The sequence below is a fragment of the Marmota monax genome, unplaced genomic scaffold (genome assembly GCF_021218885.2).
Source record: "Marmota monax isolate L192 unplaced genomic scaffold, Marmota_monax_Labrador192_F-V1.1 WCK01_AAM20220418_F8-fsc00111, whole genome shotgun sequence".
Taxonomy (NCBI): Eukaryota; Metazoa; Chordata; class Mammalia; order Rodentia; family Sciuridae; genus Marmota; species Marmota monax.
Window position 1 is genome coordinate 1060319 of NW_026695067.1, and position 17640 is coordinate 1077958.

Sequence of the window (17640 nt, forward strand, 5' to 3'; positions counted from 1 at the left end):
TTCAGGGAGGGAAGCAGGGGCCTTCCACTCCCGGATAGTGTTGCACCTGCAGAAACCAAGGCTAGCCAGAGAAGAGAGGGCCTTATTTCTCTCTCTACCCATGATTCCACAGCAGCTCTTCATCATGGCCCCTGGGGCACAGGCTAAGAGCGGCCTAGAGAAGTCGAGGACCTAATACCGCACCCTTCCAGGTCATGTCTCGGGTGGTACAGCACACTGTCAGGGTCCAGCTGCGAGTCTTCCTTGTATACCCAACACTGAGCCCAGTACAAACCACTAACTGCCTTAGTGGTTTGTACACTAACAAGTGAGGAGGGGAGGGGTGGTCTCCCACCGCTGGAAGAAGAGAGGTCACTGCCCACCCTTGGGAGGCTTGGGGGACGTTGCTGCTCACATCTGATGGGCGTCACTGCTCACAGCTGTGGGACGTCACTGGCCAACGTTGGTACTTACGGGACTGATTCCCAGTTGTGGACAGTACAGAGGCCACCTTTCACACCTGGGACCACCTAAGGACCACTGCATATATTTGGAAAGGCTATTTATTCTATCCTTGAAGATGCCACAGGGGGACCCAGCAGCTGCAGGCCCTTGGCAAAGGGGGCGCTACCATGGCAGAGGACCCCTTCCCGCTCAAGCCCCCCGTAAAATGCAACAATCCGAGGCAGTACTCAGGGCGCATCCCAGTCGTGACCGAACAGAGGGCGGCCACACCCCTGGGGAGAAGTCGGGTGGGGACCGCAGGGAGAAGCTCTCGCAGTCCAACAGCTCGGCCCAAGGTTTCCGCAGCCGCGGCCCTCCAGACCACGCGATCCTACAGTCCGCCAGCCCCACGGACCCACGAAAGAGCAAGGGGGCGGCCTCGGGGCGGCGGGAAGGTCGTCGGAGGGCCGCCTCCACGCCGAAGCCACTTTCAAAGTCCCCCAACATGGCCCGCGGCGGCAGTCAAAACTGGAGTTCCGGGGAGTCGGACAGTGGACCGCCTGAGGAGCAGGCGCCGGAGGAGAGCGAGTGAGCGCGCGGGGCCGGGCGCCGGGGGGCCGGGCCGCGAACCCGCCGTGTCGCGCAGCTGAGGAGCCCCAGGCGCCGCCGGAACCTCCGCGAAGGTTCTGGGCCTTTGTGGCGTCACTGTCTCTTTGCGGAACCTTCCGCCGGCGCCGAATAAAACCCGCCGCGGAGGAGCCGGCGGCTCGAGTGCGGCGGTACCCGGCGGGGAAGTCGGCCCGGCGCGGGCGCGCGGGAGGGAGCCCCCGGGCGACGGCCGTGACCGTGACCGTGACCGTGACGCGCAGGCGGGCGGCGGGGGCGCGGGCCAGGTGCCCGGGGGGCGTCCGGGACGCGCTAACCGGCCTCGCCCGCCCCGCCCCGCAGAGACAAGATGGTGAAGGAGACCCAGTATTATGACATCCTGGGGGTGAAGCCCAGCGCCTCCCCAGAGGAGATCAAAAAGGCCTATCGGAAGCTGGCGCTCAAGTACCACCCGGACAAGAACCCGGATGAGGGCGAGAAGGTGCGGGGCGGCGCGAGGGGGCGGCGCGGGGCGCTGGGGTCTTCTGGAATTATTCAACCCTGCAAGACTCTGGGCTGTGAATTATTGAAGGCGGCGGGGAACCCGAGCCGCGTTGGGGAGGCTGTTGCCAGGCGCCGCTCCACCCGCAGCGGGGCCAGGCCGGGGCCAGGCGGGAGGTGGCCCGAGGCCGAGGCGGTGCAGTCAGTGGAGGGCACTTGGCGGAGCCCCTGCTTGCTAGGTTGAGGATGCGGGAGGTCCAGGGGCCTGAGGGATTAGTATCACTCTTGAACCACTGCACAGCTCATTCATTCCTCCATTCCTCCACAAGTGTTTGTGGAGCCCCTATCCACCGTGTTTGCCAGACCTGGGGGAGGCGCTGGGATTGACCCGTGGGGGCCCTGCTCACATGGGATTTGCGCACATTTCTGTAGGAGAGGCAGCGGCAAACCCAGAAAACAGGCACGCATCCCCAGAAGTTGTGTGCTTGCTGGGCACCACCGGCTTTGAAGTATTGCTGTGCTTATATTCCCCACGGATACATAAACCCCAAGGATGAGGTTCTTGATAATGATTGGGTTTGGCCAGTGAGCCTACCTCCTGCCTGTTAGCTGTCAATCACCTTTTCTGTATTAAGGATGAGAGATCTGTAATTTGTCACATCCACCTAAATGCATATTTCAGGTTTCCTGTGGCACATGACCCACAGTTGACCATAAATACCAACAATATGCTGAAAATGGTGTGCATATTAGAGATCTAAATTAAACTTTTTCATCCTGTTTGCAGAAACGGACATTCTGCTTGTTTTCCTAAAGGAGGATATGATCCACCTGTGTAGATAACTTGAAGGATCAGGCATTGCAAGTAAAGCTTGTTGGCCTTCCCATCTCTCCCTTCACTTCTTGTCATTTTCTTACAAAACTTTGTATGCCCCTGGTGGGTCTTGGGAGTGGGTGTGTTGTAGTAGCTGATAGCAGTGACAGCTGGGCCACTTTTGAAACCACCAATCACCCAACTAGCATTTAGACCTGTGGAAATGACTAAAATACCTGTCTGCATTCCTAATTCCAAGCTGGAGCAAGCTTCTTAAAGAAGGTTGGCTGGGTGGCAACAGTGATAGAATATTTATATTTAGCCACATGTGCCGAATGTGGCTGTCACAAGTTGAAAATGCTTCCCTGTAAGACCATTTGTCTGTTACCCACTTGTGTTCTTGTCTATATTTAGGTGGCTTACTGTAGCTTTTAAAGTCATTGACTTTCTACATGCTGTCGGTGATTCACAGACTTGCTCTCTAATTTCACTGTAGTCTGTTGCTGACAGTCTCCTTTAAGGAGGGCTTCTCGGCTTCTAATTTCATGTTTCAGCCATCTCACTAATAGCAATGTGAGGGAAAGCCTTCTGACCCTGGTTTCAGGTCAAATCTCACAGTGCTCCCAAGAGTAGGTTTATGGTGGTGTGTATGCTGTTTGATATGAGTGTGTTTTTGGTGTTCTGAAGCTTCTTTTTAAAAACTAAAATTAGACTTGCCCTTTACCTGTGTGTAGCTTTCACCCTGAATATACCTGCCCAGGATGATTACTTGCTTTGTTTGAAACTAATATTTATTCATAGCCATGCCCTGAATTAGTGTCACATAAATGAGGCTCTTAGCAGTGAGGTCTAGCAAGGTCCCTCTGGGTTTGTTTTTTTTTTTTTTTTTGGTAGGGGGAGTGTTTTTGATGTGCCCACTGCCAAGAATACTGTCCCTTCCCTACCTTTCATGAAGGGAACAAAACCTTTTCTTTTAGTTCTAAGCTAAGACATCTTCCAGAGGGCTGTCTCTGACTCACAGATTGATGCAGTGGCCCAGTCCTCCTCCTCATATAATGATGATTACTTGTTTGATAACTACCCACTACCTCTAGATGTGCCATGGAGGTGCTATAGTGTTTGTCACCTGGCTGAATGAATAAACAATGTCATGAGAAGAAATGTATTTTAAAATATTCTAAGTTGGAGGAGAGAGATACCTATAAGGCACAGGTTGGAAAGGAAATTGCAGTGAAGGGAGATTGGGAGGCCAGTGGACTTTTGATTAGAACTCAAAAGGGATGGGGAGACTGTGGACACAGTTAATAGAAATTCTGCTGTCAGGTTCCCCAGAAAGGGCTCATTCATTCATTCATTCACCAACTACCTCTTGTTTTGGTACTACTGTGTGCTGGGTACAGTGTGCAGATCTTCTGTTTTTTGGTGCAGTCTATATGTAGCCCTTGTCCACTTTATCGACCACAGGTGAAACCTTTTTATTTTTTTCACCTGTTCTCACTGTATTATTAATGTCTCTTCAAAAATAGATTAAGCCAGTCCTTTTCCACCTTGCTGTGGGCCAACTGAGAAGGCCATTGGGGTGTTGGTCTTTGTTTTTTGCCCTGTTGTCCTGTGTTGCTAAGCATTGGGCAGCCTGTGTTTGTTGTCAGATGCTTTGCTCTGCATGGAGTCTGTACTTGCTTCTCTGTGGCTGATTTTCTGCAAGACAGGGTCGAGAATGGCAAGTCAGCAAAATAGTCCCTTTTAGAGGAGGTGTATCTTTGGCTGTTACCCTGTTGAGATGAGTCTGGTCTTTTAATCAATTTCATTGTAACACTGAGTTTGAGTAATAGATTTTCAAGGTAAAAACTCTAACAGTGCAGAAAGTTTCACAATACAGAGGAAAAGCCACTGAGAAAACACATCCTGATTACCCTTTGAGGGTTTCCAAGAAGATTTTCACAGAGTGATCATACATAGTCATCCTGGTACATGAACTTTTTTCACTCTCTTTCCTCACTTAAAATTTTATCATACGTACTTTTCCAAGTTGCTGTGTCATCTTCAAGGCCATTTTCCCCAAGTTTGTATAGTCATTCCTTTAAGGTTCTGTGGCCAAAGACCATAGTCTGAAAAGTGAGCTGGTCAAAACCCCTAATCTCCCACTGGGAGGAGAGGTCCAGACAGGAGCCAAACTAGACCCTGGAGTGCTAGTGCCCTAAGGGTAGGTGGGAGGGCTCACTGCTGTCAGCTGGAGGCCCCTTCCCATGTGACATCTGGCCTTTGATTCAGTGTCCTAAGCGACAGGGCATTCCTTTCCCATTCTTAGATTCATCTATTAAATCCAAGTATCTTGGAAGTATCCAGGTATTTGATGAGAGTTTCTAGTTCCTGTGGAGCATACTTCCATAATCCCTGACCTATACATACAGGCCCAGAAACTCATTAGGGGCAGCCTGGCCTACTTGCTTTCTGATCTTCTGAACCAGGCACCTTATCCCTATGCCTCAGTTGTTTCTTTTCTTTTCTTTTCTTTTCTTTTCTTTTTTTTTTAACTAAAGAAAGGGATGATTGTGTATGATACCTATTTCTTTGCAGAAATACCATGAGAATTAACATATCTGTCATGTGTATGATGCTGATGTCTTTTTAATTTTTTCTTTTTAGTTATACATGGACACAGTATCTTTACTTTGTTTATTTTTATGTGGGGCTGATGATTGAACCCAGTGCCCCACATGTGCAAGTGCCTTGCCACTGAGCCACAACCCCAGCCTGATGCTTAATTGTCCATCAGACTTAATTGTCCAGTTTTTTTTTTGTTAGCTATTACTTATTGGCTTTTATGTATTATTTATTAGATCTTGGCCAGGAATCTGTATAATAAGGGATGACCTAGTATTTCTGTCAATTTCTGTACTCTTTTCTTCATGGCACATTCTTCCCCCGCTATGTTTTGTAGGAATTATGTGCTCTCAGACTAAATTGTAGTTTCCAGAGGCCAAGTCTTAACCTCATTTATTAATTTCTAAATTTCCAGAATTGAGCCATTCATTTAATGAATATTTATCAACTGTTGTTCACATAGCAGACATAGTTGCAAGTTGCAGGCTCAGGGATGCAGCTGTGGGCAAAGCTAACAAAAATCCTGGTCCTCATAGCTTGCATTGCAGTGGGGGGTACAGCATGAACAATACATGGTAGAAATGTAATATCATGTAGAAAAATGAAGCAGGGAAGGGGTTGGGAGGACCTAGGGTGGACTTGCAGTTTTAAAGCTGGGTTGTTGGGGAGGTCTCCCTGGGAAAGTAGACTTTGGGTGAACACTTGAACAAGGTGAATGCGGGAGGTTGTGCTCAGCCAAGGGACCATGGGGGCACATGCTGTGAGTAGTGATAAAGAACAAGGAGGCTGGCAAAGCTGAAGCAGAGTTGAGGGTTGGGGGGTGGGTAGGAGGAGAGAAAGGCAAAGTGTCAGTTTGGGTTTCTAGGTGATAGTAAGGACTGGCTTTAATCCCAGTGACCTGGACCACCTTGGGGAGGTTTGGGAGCCAGATCTCTGATCTTCCAGAGGTGATATGTTTTTTCCTGGCTCTTGGTACCCTACCTGTGATTGACATAGTTCACTAGCTTGGATAGAAAACAGACTGAAAACTGGGTGCAGTAGCACACACCTGTAATCCCAGTGGCTCGGGAAATGAAGGCAAAGGACTGTGAGTTTCGAGTTAGCTTCAGCAAATTAGGGAGGCCCTAAACAACTTAGGGAGACCATATCTCAAAAGAAAGAAAAAAAAAAAAAAGGAAAGAAAACAGACTGAAAGCTGGGATGAAGAGGTTGCTGTCCAGGCATGAGAAGACAGGCTCAGCCATGGTGGATGATGGTGTTGGGGAGAAGGGATAGAATGTGCATGTTTAAGTATTCTGATTTTATTTTAAAGATGCACAGTGAACACTTGCATATTCTTCGCCTGGCTCAACCAGTTATAAATAAGCTGCCGTGTTTGTTTAATCTCTTTTATTGTTATTACTGTTGGCTAAAACTTTTGCATATGTCATAACCATTCAGCACTAAATACTTCAACATGTTTTTCCTAGGGTCCTTTTCAGTATCTATAGTTTACAATTATCAAATGCAAGAATTACCCCCACTTGTTCCAATAATGTCCTATTTAGTCATTTTTTCCCTTGTGTAAAATCCACTCCAGGAGCACCCACTTTTAATTTTCCTGTCTTAGTTTTGGAGAATTCCCTGGTTCTTACCTTACCAATTGAATTCCAGTGACAAATTTTGGGCAAGAATGCTACACATAGGGTGTCGTGTCTGTCATGGGGTACAAATGTGAGAGACAAATGTGAAGTAGTGTCAATGGGACTTGTGGGGAAGAGCAAGAATCTGGCCTGTGGTTAAGTGCTCACAGATGTCTGTGGTTGAATATCATGTTTGTAAACTAGTTAAGTGATTCCCATGAGCTGAAGGCCATCATAGCACTTGGAGTCCTGGGCTGTGCCTAGTTACAAATGAAGCCCTAGCCAGTCTTGGGTCACCCAGCCAGGTTCCATTTCCTCCTGTCAGGTGCAACCAGAGTGGGAAAGAGACTTTTCCTCCCTCCTGCGTTCTGTCCATATTCCTACAGTGTCCCTGCCACCAGTCCCTTCATAATGTTTGTCCTGTGTGTCCCACTTTACAAAGGCAGTGAATGAAACCAGAGTCCCAACAGAGAATGTTCGGACTTGAACTGAGTTGAGGGGCCCCTGGGGTTGTTTTACATTTTCTGTGGTGCATTTGCTTAATAAAACAACTCAAACCTCTGCTCTCTCTGCCTCTCTTTTAAAACATCTCTCTCTTCTTTTTTTCTTTTAAAGTTTAAACTCATATCCCAGGCCTATGAAGTGCTTTCAGATCCAAAGAAAAGGGATATTTATGACCAGGGCGGAGAACAGGCAATTAAAGAAGGAGGCTCGGGTAGCCCCAGTTTCTCTTCACCCATGGACATCTTTGACATGTTCTTTGGTGGTGGAGGACGGATGGCTAGAGAGAGAAGAGGTAAATGCTTTTAAAGAAATGTAAGCAAAATTTTTAGTTTCCAAACTTGTACATGTTGCTATAATCTGAATGGCTCATGCTTTAAAATAGTGCAAATGTTGTGTTTGGGGATCGTTAACTTTAGTTTATCACTTGTCTAATATGTAGGCTACTTGGATCCCTTATTATATTTAGTACTTATCTGACACTCTTCAAACAACATATGAAGGAGCGAATGGGGTTGTGGATAGAAAAGAAGAGATCAAGTAGGCCTGTAATATCAGCTACTGGGGAGACTGAGGCAGGAGGATTACAAATTTGAGGTTGAGGTCAGCCTCAGCAAGATCCTGACTCAAAGTTAAAGGACTTGGGATATAACTTAACAAAGGTGTAGAGTGCCCCTGAGCTCAGTCTCCACTATGAGGTGGTAGGGAGTGTCAAATTCATTTTGCTGTCTCTGCCTCTCTTGTGGGGTCAGACACCAAAGTGCCTGAGAGACATAAATGACCCCTCCTGAGGTTGCTGGTGAAGCCTTACCAAGAGTGTCTTGTCAATTCCCGCCCACCCACCATCCCTGTCTCTTGGTCCCGCCACCTGAGCCAGACCTGTGGGCCCTCTCATTCTGGTTGTTGGGCTCAATGGTGCTTAGTGTGGACTCATTTTCCCAGTCTGCTCAGGGGGTTTTCTGGGTTGCTACTTCACATTTTATGTTTTAAAATCCTTATTAAACAGACTTTCAGCCTTTCTTTTCAGGAAAAAAAAAAAAAGCAATATAATAATCAGTTAGATCCCCAGGCAGTGAATGAGGGACTTTAAACTGAGTGGACGCAGGCCACAGTTTTGGAGTTCCAAGGTTTGCTCTTGTTTCTCTACATCTCACTTCTTGCGCCTGTGTGGGCTGTCACCCCGATATCTATAGTCTATGACATCTAGCCCCCTCCCCTTGTCTAGTTCACTGCTGACAGTCTGTTTGGATCTTGGAACCAGATAACTAAGCTTTTGCAATAAGGAATAAAATCAGAAGAAATGATCTCTGCATTGGCTCCAACAAGTGTGGTTCTGGTCAGTGAGAGGCTCCTGGAAAAATGAAGCTTTATTTGTTCTCACGTTATAATTGACTTTGAGCTTTAAAAAGCTTGGGCGTAAATTCTGTGAACACAGTGTACTGAAAATCACAAAGTGTTTATTAGGAAAAAATCCCTCCCCTGTCCTCTGGGTATGTTGCCTGCTCATATAATCGACAGTGTAGACGTGATTAAAACCTTGGGTTTTTCTTGTCCAGCTCTCTCACGTCTTGAGATGAAAAACTTCACGCCCTTAATTAAGTCATCTCTCAAAGTTGACAGCCAATAAACCCGGACACCTTGTCCCAGTGACTGCAAGAACTTTGGCAGCAGGGAGAGTCTGTCTACTGTCTGGCCTCATGAACTAGAAGAACATGAGAGCAGACAGACTCCCACCTGAGGACCAGATGCCCACGGTCCTGAACGAAGAAACAGGATTTAGGCAGAGGAAAGAATTCCAACTTGGCCCCAGTTGACAGAAGGGCTTGGAAAGTAAAGAGCTTGGTGCCCAAGAGAGCAAAAGGTCCAGAGCCTCTGGTTGTCACACATTCATCTATGAGGATAAGGCTTCTTTCGTGGGGAGGACTCAGTCAACAAGTTTCATGGGTTAACATTGCCTTTTGTTTCTCAATTAGTGATCTCTCCCTATCCTCATATTAGAAAGTCTTTTTGTTGATCTCTATAAATGTTTGAGTAATTAGCTCATAGCCAGACAGGGCGTTATTTCTTATAATTGGCAGAGGGCCAGAAGGGTGGATGCCATGATGGAAGCCTTGAATGGCCCAGACTCAGCTATTAGTGCTGGAGACTTCTTATAATCAGGGGTCATGTGGGTAGACGTTAATACGGTGGTATACTTCATATAATATTACTGTTTTTTTTTCTCCCTTGGTAAGGCAAGAATGTGGTACATCAATTGTCTGTAACTCTTGAAGATTTATATAATGGTGTCACAAAGAAATTGGCCCTCCAGAAAAATGTAATTTGTGAGAAATGTGAAGGTAAAAATTAATTTTTGAATGATTCTCATAGTTCTTATCCCTTGCATCTAGAAATAAGTCAGCTTGTATCATAGTTAAGAGAAAAACTAATTTATCTTCTAAAATGTGAGGGTCAAGCAGAGTTTACAAACAGGTTACCTGAATGTTTTATTGGAGCTGCACATTTATTTAATATGTTGACAATTATTTCAAACATTTTGAAATGAAGACAGCTCACCTAAACTGGGGGTTGGCAGAGTTTCTGTAATGAGTGAGATATCAAATATTTTAGGCTTTGTGGGTCACACAGTCTGTTGTAAATACTCCACTCAATTGCTAGAATACATAAATGAATGGACATGTCTGGGTTCCAGTAAAATTTATTTTATAAAATCCAATAGTCTGGGCATCTTATCTTAGTTAAATGTAAATTAAATTTGGCACCTTAGTTAAATGTAAATGAAATTGACATAAATTTTAAAAATCAGAATTTCCAAGTCAAGTCAAATCTGGTGTCCCCAGACCCATGTTATCACACAAAATATTGGCTGAGCTGGGTAGTCGCTCCCATTGGCAGAGCTTGCATCCTTCGGTCTCTGTAGCCCCGACCTCCTCATCCACTGGTGGGCATGAGTGTTTTTGTACCTAAGAAAACACACATCATGAAGCTAAGGTAATAAATGTGGATCGACACAGCCAAAACCACAGTTGTTTGAGATTAGATATCGTCATCTAGATATTATTACTTGATGCTTGCTAGACTCTTACAGACTCTTCCATATTGCTTTTCATGGTTGTGAAGAGTCAAAATCCCAACCCAGTGTTTATGGGTCACTGCCCTTCTGCTGTGTTGCTGGGAGGGACTGCCGTAAGGGAAGAGCACAGCTCTCACTCTAGTCATTCCTCCACTCCTAGGTATTGGTGGGAAGAAGGGATCAGTGGAGAAATGCCCACTGTGCAAGGGGCGTGGGATGCAAATCCACATCCAGCAGATTGGGCCAGGCATGGTGCAGCAGATCCAGACTGTGTGCATCGAGTGCAAGGGCCAGGGCGAGCGCATCAACCCCAAGGATCGCTGTGAAAGCTGCAGTGGTGCCAAGGTGGTCCGCGAGAAGAAGATTATCGAGGTACACGTGGAGAAAGGTGAGACTGTACAGAACTAGCACTCCATACTGGCTGGAAGTGCTACCTAATGCCAATTATGGGGCACATGGGTTAGGTGTCAGGGATGTGGGATACGCCATGTCACATATTTAAGAGAGATTAAGGTGTGTCAGAATTCCTCCTATTTCCAGGTCATCTTCTCTTGACCCTGCTTGTCATTATTTCATCCCATGAAACTCGCTAAAGTTTTCTTGCTGAAGACAACCTCTTTTTAAGGTTTTTCTGATGTTGTGAAAGTCTTTCTTAACCCCAGATGTGTTTAGTTGTCTCTACATTCCTTTGCAATTTTTTGGAATGTTTCTCCTAATGATTTCTATTGCCCATTAGCCACCAGAGCTTGTGAAGTCTTTGTAGCTGCGTGTTCCTTCTCCCCACACTTTCCTTATGATGTATCAGATCCACCCAGTACTATGCTTTCCCTTGATATTCATTTTACCTCCTGCCATCATTTGAAGGCCAGTTACAGTCCCAACTGTTTTCCAAGTATTCTCTGGTTGTTCTGTGGCTTTCCAATCCAACAAACATATCAGAGATGAGACCCAAAGCCAAAGAATCCAACCCCAGACTCTCAAAGGTGTTGTTAAAGCCTTTTCATTTAAACATGCCTGAACTCTGTGCCTGTGTACCCAAGCATTAGAAAGGGGCAGGCTAGCTCCCTTGTCCCGGTAAGTCCCCAGAGCCATATACTATGTGTAGCATCAGAAAGTTGGGTGATTAACTTATGCTCCAAGTGCAGTCTCAGTTTAGCATCACAGGGCCTGGGGCTGGGGAGTAGGGAGTGAACCAGACTGAGAGCCTCATTTTTCCCTCTCCCTGCTGCATGTTTGGCCCAGGGCCCTCTTTTCTGGGTAATCCCAGTATCCCATCTTGCCCCATGCCCATGCAAAGTTGGGAGATTTAATGAATAAAGAACCCCCAGAGGACTCTGTACCCCTTCTTCAAAAGCTTTGAGAAAGCATGGTTTTTATGAGAAATGGCTAATCAGAAAGGGGTGATGTTTCATAGGTATGAAAGATGGGCAAAAGATACTATTTCATGGAGAAGGAGATCAGGAGCCTGAGCTGGAGCCTGGTGATGTCATAATTGTGCTTGATCAGAAGGATCATAGTGTCTTTCAGAGACGAGGCCATGACTTGATCATGAAAATGAAAATTCAGCTTTCTGAAGCTCTTTGTGGCTTCAAGAAGACGATAAAAACACTGGATGAGCGAACCCTTGTTATTACATCCAAATCAGGTAATGTTGCCAATGTGTTTCCATTGTGTGTGGGTGGTGTAATAACCCAGCACATGAGCCGAGTTTCACATCTAAGGCTGACTTTTGTTATGAAAGTTGTTGTGACTTTGTTTTCTCTAACTTGAAAGTCATCACTAATTACTAAAAATTTTATGATGAGGGGAAGCCCTCAGAGCTGGAAGAAATCTCAAATAGGAATCTTGGGGGGTCTAAAATCTTAGTTGGAATTTGCTACATTTCAAACATTTTTTGTGTAATAAAAAACAAAACTGATGATAGGAGCTCTTTTTCTATGTAGTGGGATTGATGCTGATTGACCCACATGTTCCTCTAGCTTTTATACTGTCAATTACATATGAAAACATTTTAAAGTAGAACTTTCCTGGAAAAAAAAACAAACCTGCTAATCAGCTTATCCCCAGAGGCTTCCACAGGATCTGCCTGTCCACACACACCCATGGGGAGCTAAAGGAAGCTGCTTGAAGAAGGCACCTGTGGGTGGGAAGTGGTCCTGAGGGCCTGGGCTTGGCCTTCTGGCACCTAAATAGATAGCAGGGTGCTCTGCTCCTGGGAGGGTTGATGTTCACTAAAGATCAGGATGTTCACGTGTGCTCCATAGCACCTGCCTACAGGGGCTGAGAGCTAGGGAGAAGCCAGTGCTGCTCTAGTCTGCTCCTGGCCATCATAGCTCTGCCAGTGTCCATCTAAAGGGTAGTGGGGTGGGTTCAGGACTGGGTGGGAGGTTCCCAGTTGATAAGCCTGTCCATGGCAGTGGTGGCTGGTGATAAGACTCTGCAGTCCATTGGAGGGGGCACAGTGCACCTTCCTGGCCAACTTTCTGCACCTTTTGTGCCTCTCCCCATTTTTCATTTCTCCTCTCTGAATGCTCTCCTCTTTATGGCCCTGTGCTCTTTTTCTATCCCTTTCCCCTCGTTCATTTTTCTAGTTCCTCCTTTTCTGGGGATAATATGAAATTGAATTATATTTCTAAGCCTTATCAGAGTTTGTGTTTTTTTAAAAAAAATTTATTTCAAAAACAATTTCAAACTTAGAAAAATCTCTATAAAAATAGTACAAGGCCCACCCATATATAACTTGCCTGTTAACAGATAAGTTTGATTTGATTTTTCATTTGCTCTCTGTGAGTATATATACATGCATACACTTACTTCATCTGAAAATGGCGGAATGTGCTGCAGCATAATACAAAGTTTGTGTGGAGTTTAAAAATTAAATACTTTCCTTTATAATAGCTCTATTACATAGTCCTCCCAAGGTGACCCCCCAACTTGAGGAGAAAAATTGAGGATCACAGTTCACACCTGGCCCTAGGCCATTGCTTGTAAACAAAGCCCTGCCTAGCCCCTAATGTTGTCACAGCCCTGATTCCAGGCCTCCTGAGAACCCAGGCTGGCAGGCAGCATCCCAGTGCAACTTTGGAAGAGCCCATCTTTGGCCAACACTGGACGATGTGAGGTTGCGTCAGCCCACCAGAGCTCCCTGGCACTGGGCCCTGCTGCCTCTCAGTGGACCCCAGCCCAGGGAGTTTGGAGCCAAGCACAGAAGTGAGGCTACTGAGTACAGAACCCTAAAGGGAGGGGAGTGATAAATCCCAAGAAAGCAGTTCCCCTGCTTAGGCATAAGGAGGGGCAGGATATCCAGAAAACTTTCTGCTGGAGATATTGGGGGGTTTTGTTTTTTCTTTGTTCTCATCCTTTGTGCGTGTCCTTTCTTCTTTCCTTTTCTTACTTTGGCTTATTTCTTGTTCCTTCATATCCTCCTCTTAATCTTCCTCCTTTCCTCTGGGATTGAACTGCAGAGGTGCTCGAGTTGGCTTGAGCTTTGCTGAGAATCAGGAGATTGGGCAGGGGTGTGGCTGCTGGGGGGTGCTGGCCTGTGTTCTGTCCCCAGCACCACCAAAAATCTGTAGTGATGGAAAAACTTAGGAGCTACACAAGGGTGTTAGTATTGGAAGGGCCTGACTGTGGTGTCTTCCTTCTCTAACTCTGGTTTCCCTGCTTTCCAGAAAGTGTGAGAATTGGGGCTTGAGACTAGTAAGGAGTGGGACCTGATAGGAACTAAGAGACAAAGCAAGTGTTTCAAAAAACACAATCACCAAGAATGCAAAACACCCAGCAGCCTTTCAAAGCTTAAGAGGTCACTGTGCTGCACAGGCAGTGACTGTGGGGGACATGTCTGAGTCAGAGCCCTACCATGAGTGACCTCTAGGATAGAGTCATGGGCACAGTGTATTTTTAAAAACTTGTATGATGTACTGTAAAGATTTCCTCTGGAAGAGATTTTGCTTTTTGAGTAGTCCCCTTCTGTGACCTATTGTTTTCCAAGGGAGGAGGCTGCTTGAATAAATTAGAGTTTGGCTTCCTCTCCACCTCGTCCCTGTTTTTTTCTAACATTTCTTTGTTTTCACTACTGAGATCAAGAGCCCACTTTCAGAGGCCCTTTTGTCCCTCTCCTTTTCCTTGCTTGGGGAGAAATAGCATTTTTAGACCTGTGGGAAAGGCTTAGTGCTGGGTGTGGGATGCTGAGCTTTCGGGATGCCTCTTGAAATCTTGTCTGGAAGAACCAGCAGGTGCATTTGAGACCTTTCCAGCTCACCAGTGAAGAGCAAGTGTTTTGGAACCAGGAGGGGGACAGCAGTGACTAAAGCCACCTTGGGAGTTCCCTCCCCAGGAACCTGGTTGTCACCTGCAGGTGGTGGGGGCTGGTTGGACTTCCTGCTGCAAGCTTTGTTTAAGTCTTGGGAGCACTCATCTGCTCATGGTAGGGATGTCCAGACCACCTGAAGAGGCAGGCGGGCAGGTATCAGCCCCACCTGAGGCGCACTGGGGTGTTTTGACTTCTAGTTCCCTTTTTTAACCTCTACCTTAAGATGGAGGCGTCAGGATGTTGCTACCTTGACATACTGCTGGAGCCCAGAATGGCAAGAGTGGGCCAGTCCCATTCCCAAGCCCTTACCCAGTGCCTGACTTGAATGAGGCCTCTTCTTTCACCACCGCTGCACGGCCTCTAGGGCCTGCCCAGCTTTCCCAACAAGAGGCCAATCAATCTAGGCCTCCTCTGTCTCCCTGTTTGATAATTAAACCTTCTCTGTGGCAGGTGAGGTGATAAAGCATGGGGACCTGAAATGTGTGCGCAACGAGGGAATGCCGATCTACAAAGCTCCCCTGGAAAAGGGAACGTTGATCATACAGTTTTTAGTAAGTGCACTTATTTTACCTCATAGTACATAATATTAAATGCCTTACCTGAAAGGGTAAGAAAGCACCACCTGTGTCGCCCCTTACCCTTTACAGGTAGTCTTCCCTGAAAAACAGTGGCTGTCTCAGGAGAAGCTTCCTCAACTGGAAGCTCTGCTCCCTCCCCGGCAGAAGGTGAGGATCACAGAGGACATGGATCAGGTGGAGCTGAAGGAGTTCAATCCCAGTGAGCAGAACTGGCGCCAGCACAGGGAGGCCTATGAGGAGGATGACGATGGGCCCCGGGCCGGAGTACAGTGCCAGACGGCATGATGTGGCATGACTTGGCACTATGCAGCGTGGCCTGGCCAGAGTAGCACGTGATGAATGTAAAGTTGGCACAATGAAAAATGGCATCGCTTTAATGGCCTCGTGTTTGGGGTGTCCTGTGTATGTGTTCAGCATTCTCCATTGCTGAGCGTCTTTTTGGTTTTTTCTTCTGTTTTTCTTTTTGGTTGTAATTTAAGTTATAGCTTGATTTATATTTAAATGTTTTAAGTGTAAATCACCTCTAGTCTGCATATGGAATCTCTTTATTTACACTTCCAGGACATTGGAGATGCCAGTGACCACAATGACACTTTGTGCTTCTAGTGGCTTTAATATAGTGTGGTTCCACAGTAAAGCACAGCCCAGAGAGCAGCACTCAGCCCCTAGCAAACTCCCAAGGCACGAAGTGGGTGTCCTGGCCTATCTCTATTCTGATTTTTCTCTTTTCCCTCCCTTGTCAGAGTTAGAGGGCATGATCTCAGGGCTGCTAATATGACATTTCTGAATCTAGATTCCAGGTGAACCTCTTAAAGAATAAAAGCACACATGTGGATTGGACTTGGCTCCCATTCCTGGTTCACATGGAGTGGGCTGCACTCCAAAGTTGCAGGGCCCACCTAGTTCCTACTGCTGTGTGCTCTTAAGTGTCTGATCATCTAGGAAATTTTCTGAGCTTTCCAGGCCCTAGTGAGGACGAACCAGTGTTTTAAGTGATGTGCCGATGTAGCTGTTTGCCTGTGACCCCTGCACCTTGTTCTTTGTGGTTTTAATGATTTTCTGTTGACAACTTTTGCAATGTTCTCCCACCAAAGTGCTTACTTGTAAACTAACCCTTCCATGTGCCCAGCAGCCTCAGTGCAGCAGAAGCCAAGGGAGAATGCTGGTCATTTGGCCCTGTGGCACAACACATTCTCCTGTCTGGTGACCCTAGATGACCTGAGGGTCTGGAAAGGCATAGAATGTCTCAGTATTTTCCACCTCATTTCCCAGATTCAGCTCCTTTCCAAAGGATCATTCCTTTCATTGCACAGCCATACTACAAAGGGCTTCCTGCTCAAGTGACATTTGCTGAGAACTGCACTAAGTTCTATTAAGAACTAGTCTGAATGGACTACCACTGTAAATGATAGCCTGTTTAGAGGAACAGTAGTCATTACTTTATTCCTGGCAGGTAAACTACACTTTGAATTGGAGTTACCTCAACTTTTAGCCATTACTATTCATTTCTTTTCTACAAGTCATGAATAAAAATTGCTACCTTCTAAGCTGCTGGGCTCAGATCCACCCTTATTTGGTTATATGGTACTTGAGAGTTTGTCTCAGAGCAGGGACCTCCCCTACAAGGGTCAAAGGCCTGATCAGACCCAAGGCAGGCAGGGCAAGCCAGCTTGGATGGACCAGGCTCCCAAAGAACATTGCTGGCTAATGAGGCATAATTTGTTCAAAGTACAAAAAGAGCCCCCCTATGCCCACTTTGACCATTGGCCAGGACAGACTTAAAATCATTCTTTCAACTAAGCCTGTGTGAAAATCAGTTTATAAATGGACCACGACTCCAGGGTGTTGTTTCTGCGCTGTGACTTCCTAATAAATTATAGCTAGAAAACTACTGTTTAGTTGGTGATGGAGCAAAATTACAATCAGCTCCTCCTTGTTATATACGTGGAATCTGGAGGGTGTTGCTTAAAATTTTATTCCACCTGTACATTTGTCACTTTAAAATTAAAATTGAGCTGGTATGAGACAAGTGGTTTTTCTTTTTCTTTTTTCTTGAGCACCAAATGAATGGTGGATTAAGTGCCAGCTTACGTTGTGTTGCTGATTCAAGGAACAAGGTTTTCTACTTCATGGGGCGTATATTTCGGGGGTAAGGGTGAGTACAGATGTAGGGTAGTGATAGCTTTGGTGAAGAGCTAGAGTAATGGAAAAAAGGGAAGAGACCTTTCTGGGGAGCCGACATCTGAGCAGCCCCCAACCAGTGAGGGAGCAGACCTCTGAAGGCCCTGGGGAGGACATGTAGGCAGAGGAAATGGCAAAGACAATATGATTATGGGAGGGTGAGCATGGTAGAGGCAGGAGATCGAGCAGGGGCCCATGAATAAAGAGCACAGGTTTCATTCTGAAAATAGGGAGCAGGGAGGAGTGAAGGAAAAGTGCATGGCTTCACAGGCACATGAAGATATGATCAATAAAAAGTAACAGGCATCAGCATGTTAGCTACTTAAACTTTCCCCATTAACATGCAGAGCAAGTCTCAAGCAGACTGCTGAAGAGAAAAGCCTGGTACTTGGAGGCGAGCCCTGAGGCAGCAACAGAGTTCAGGTATATGGGCACAGTCTGGAGCC

General features: G+C 46.3%; 1 protein-coding gene across 1 annotated transcript; it reads left to right on the plus strand.

Annotated features, from left to right (window-relative positions):
* The first annotated feature begins 752 nt into the window (after positions 1-752).
* Dnaja4 (DnaJ heat shock protein family (Hsp40) member A4) lies at positions 753-17042 on the plus strand. The gene is made up of 8 exons (XM_046427942.2): positions 753-1011; positions 1372-1510; positions 7165-7345; positions 9285-9389; positions 10284-10511; positions 11538-11768; positions 14886-14986; positions 15083-17042. The coding sequence occupies exons 1-8, from the start codon at positions 929-931 to the stop codon at positions 15296-15298; spliced, it is 1284 nt and encodes a 427-aa protein (XP_046283898.1). The 5' UTR covers positions 753-928; the 3' UTR covers positions 15299-17042.
* Positions 17043-17640: the final 598 nt, after the last annotated feature.

What these genes read in the sequence shown, in the direction of transcription:
- Dnaja4 (XM_046427942.2), top strand. Translation starts at nt 929, where the DNA reads ATGGCCCGCGGCGGCAGTCAAAACTGGAGTTCCGGGGAGTCGGACAGT. An exon ending in AATTTGTGAGAAATGTGAAG is followed by an intron (nt 9,390 to 10,283) that starts GTAAAAATTAAT and finishes CTCCACTCCTAG; the next exon opens with GTATTGGTGGGAAGAAGGGA. An exon ending in CGTTGATCATACAGTTTTTA is followed by an intron (nt 14,987 to 15,082) that starts GTAAGTGCACTT and finishes TACCCTTTACAG; the next exon opens with GTAGTCTTCCCTGAAAAACA.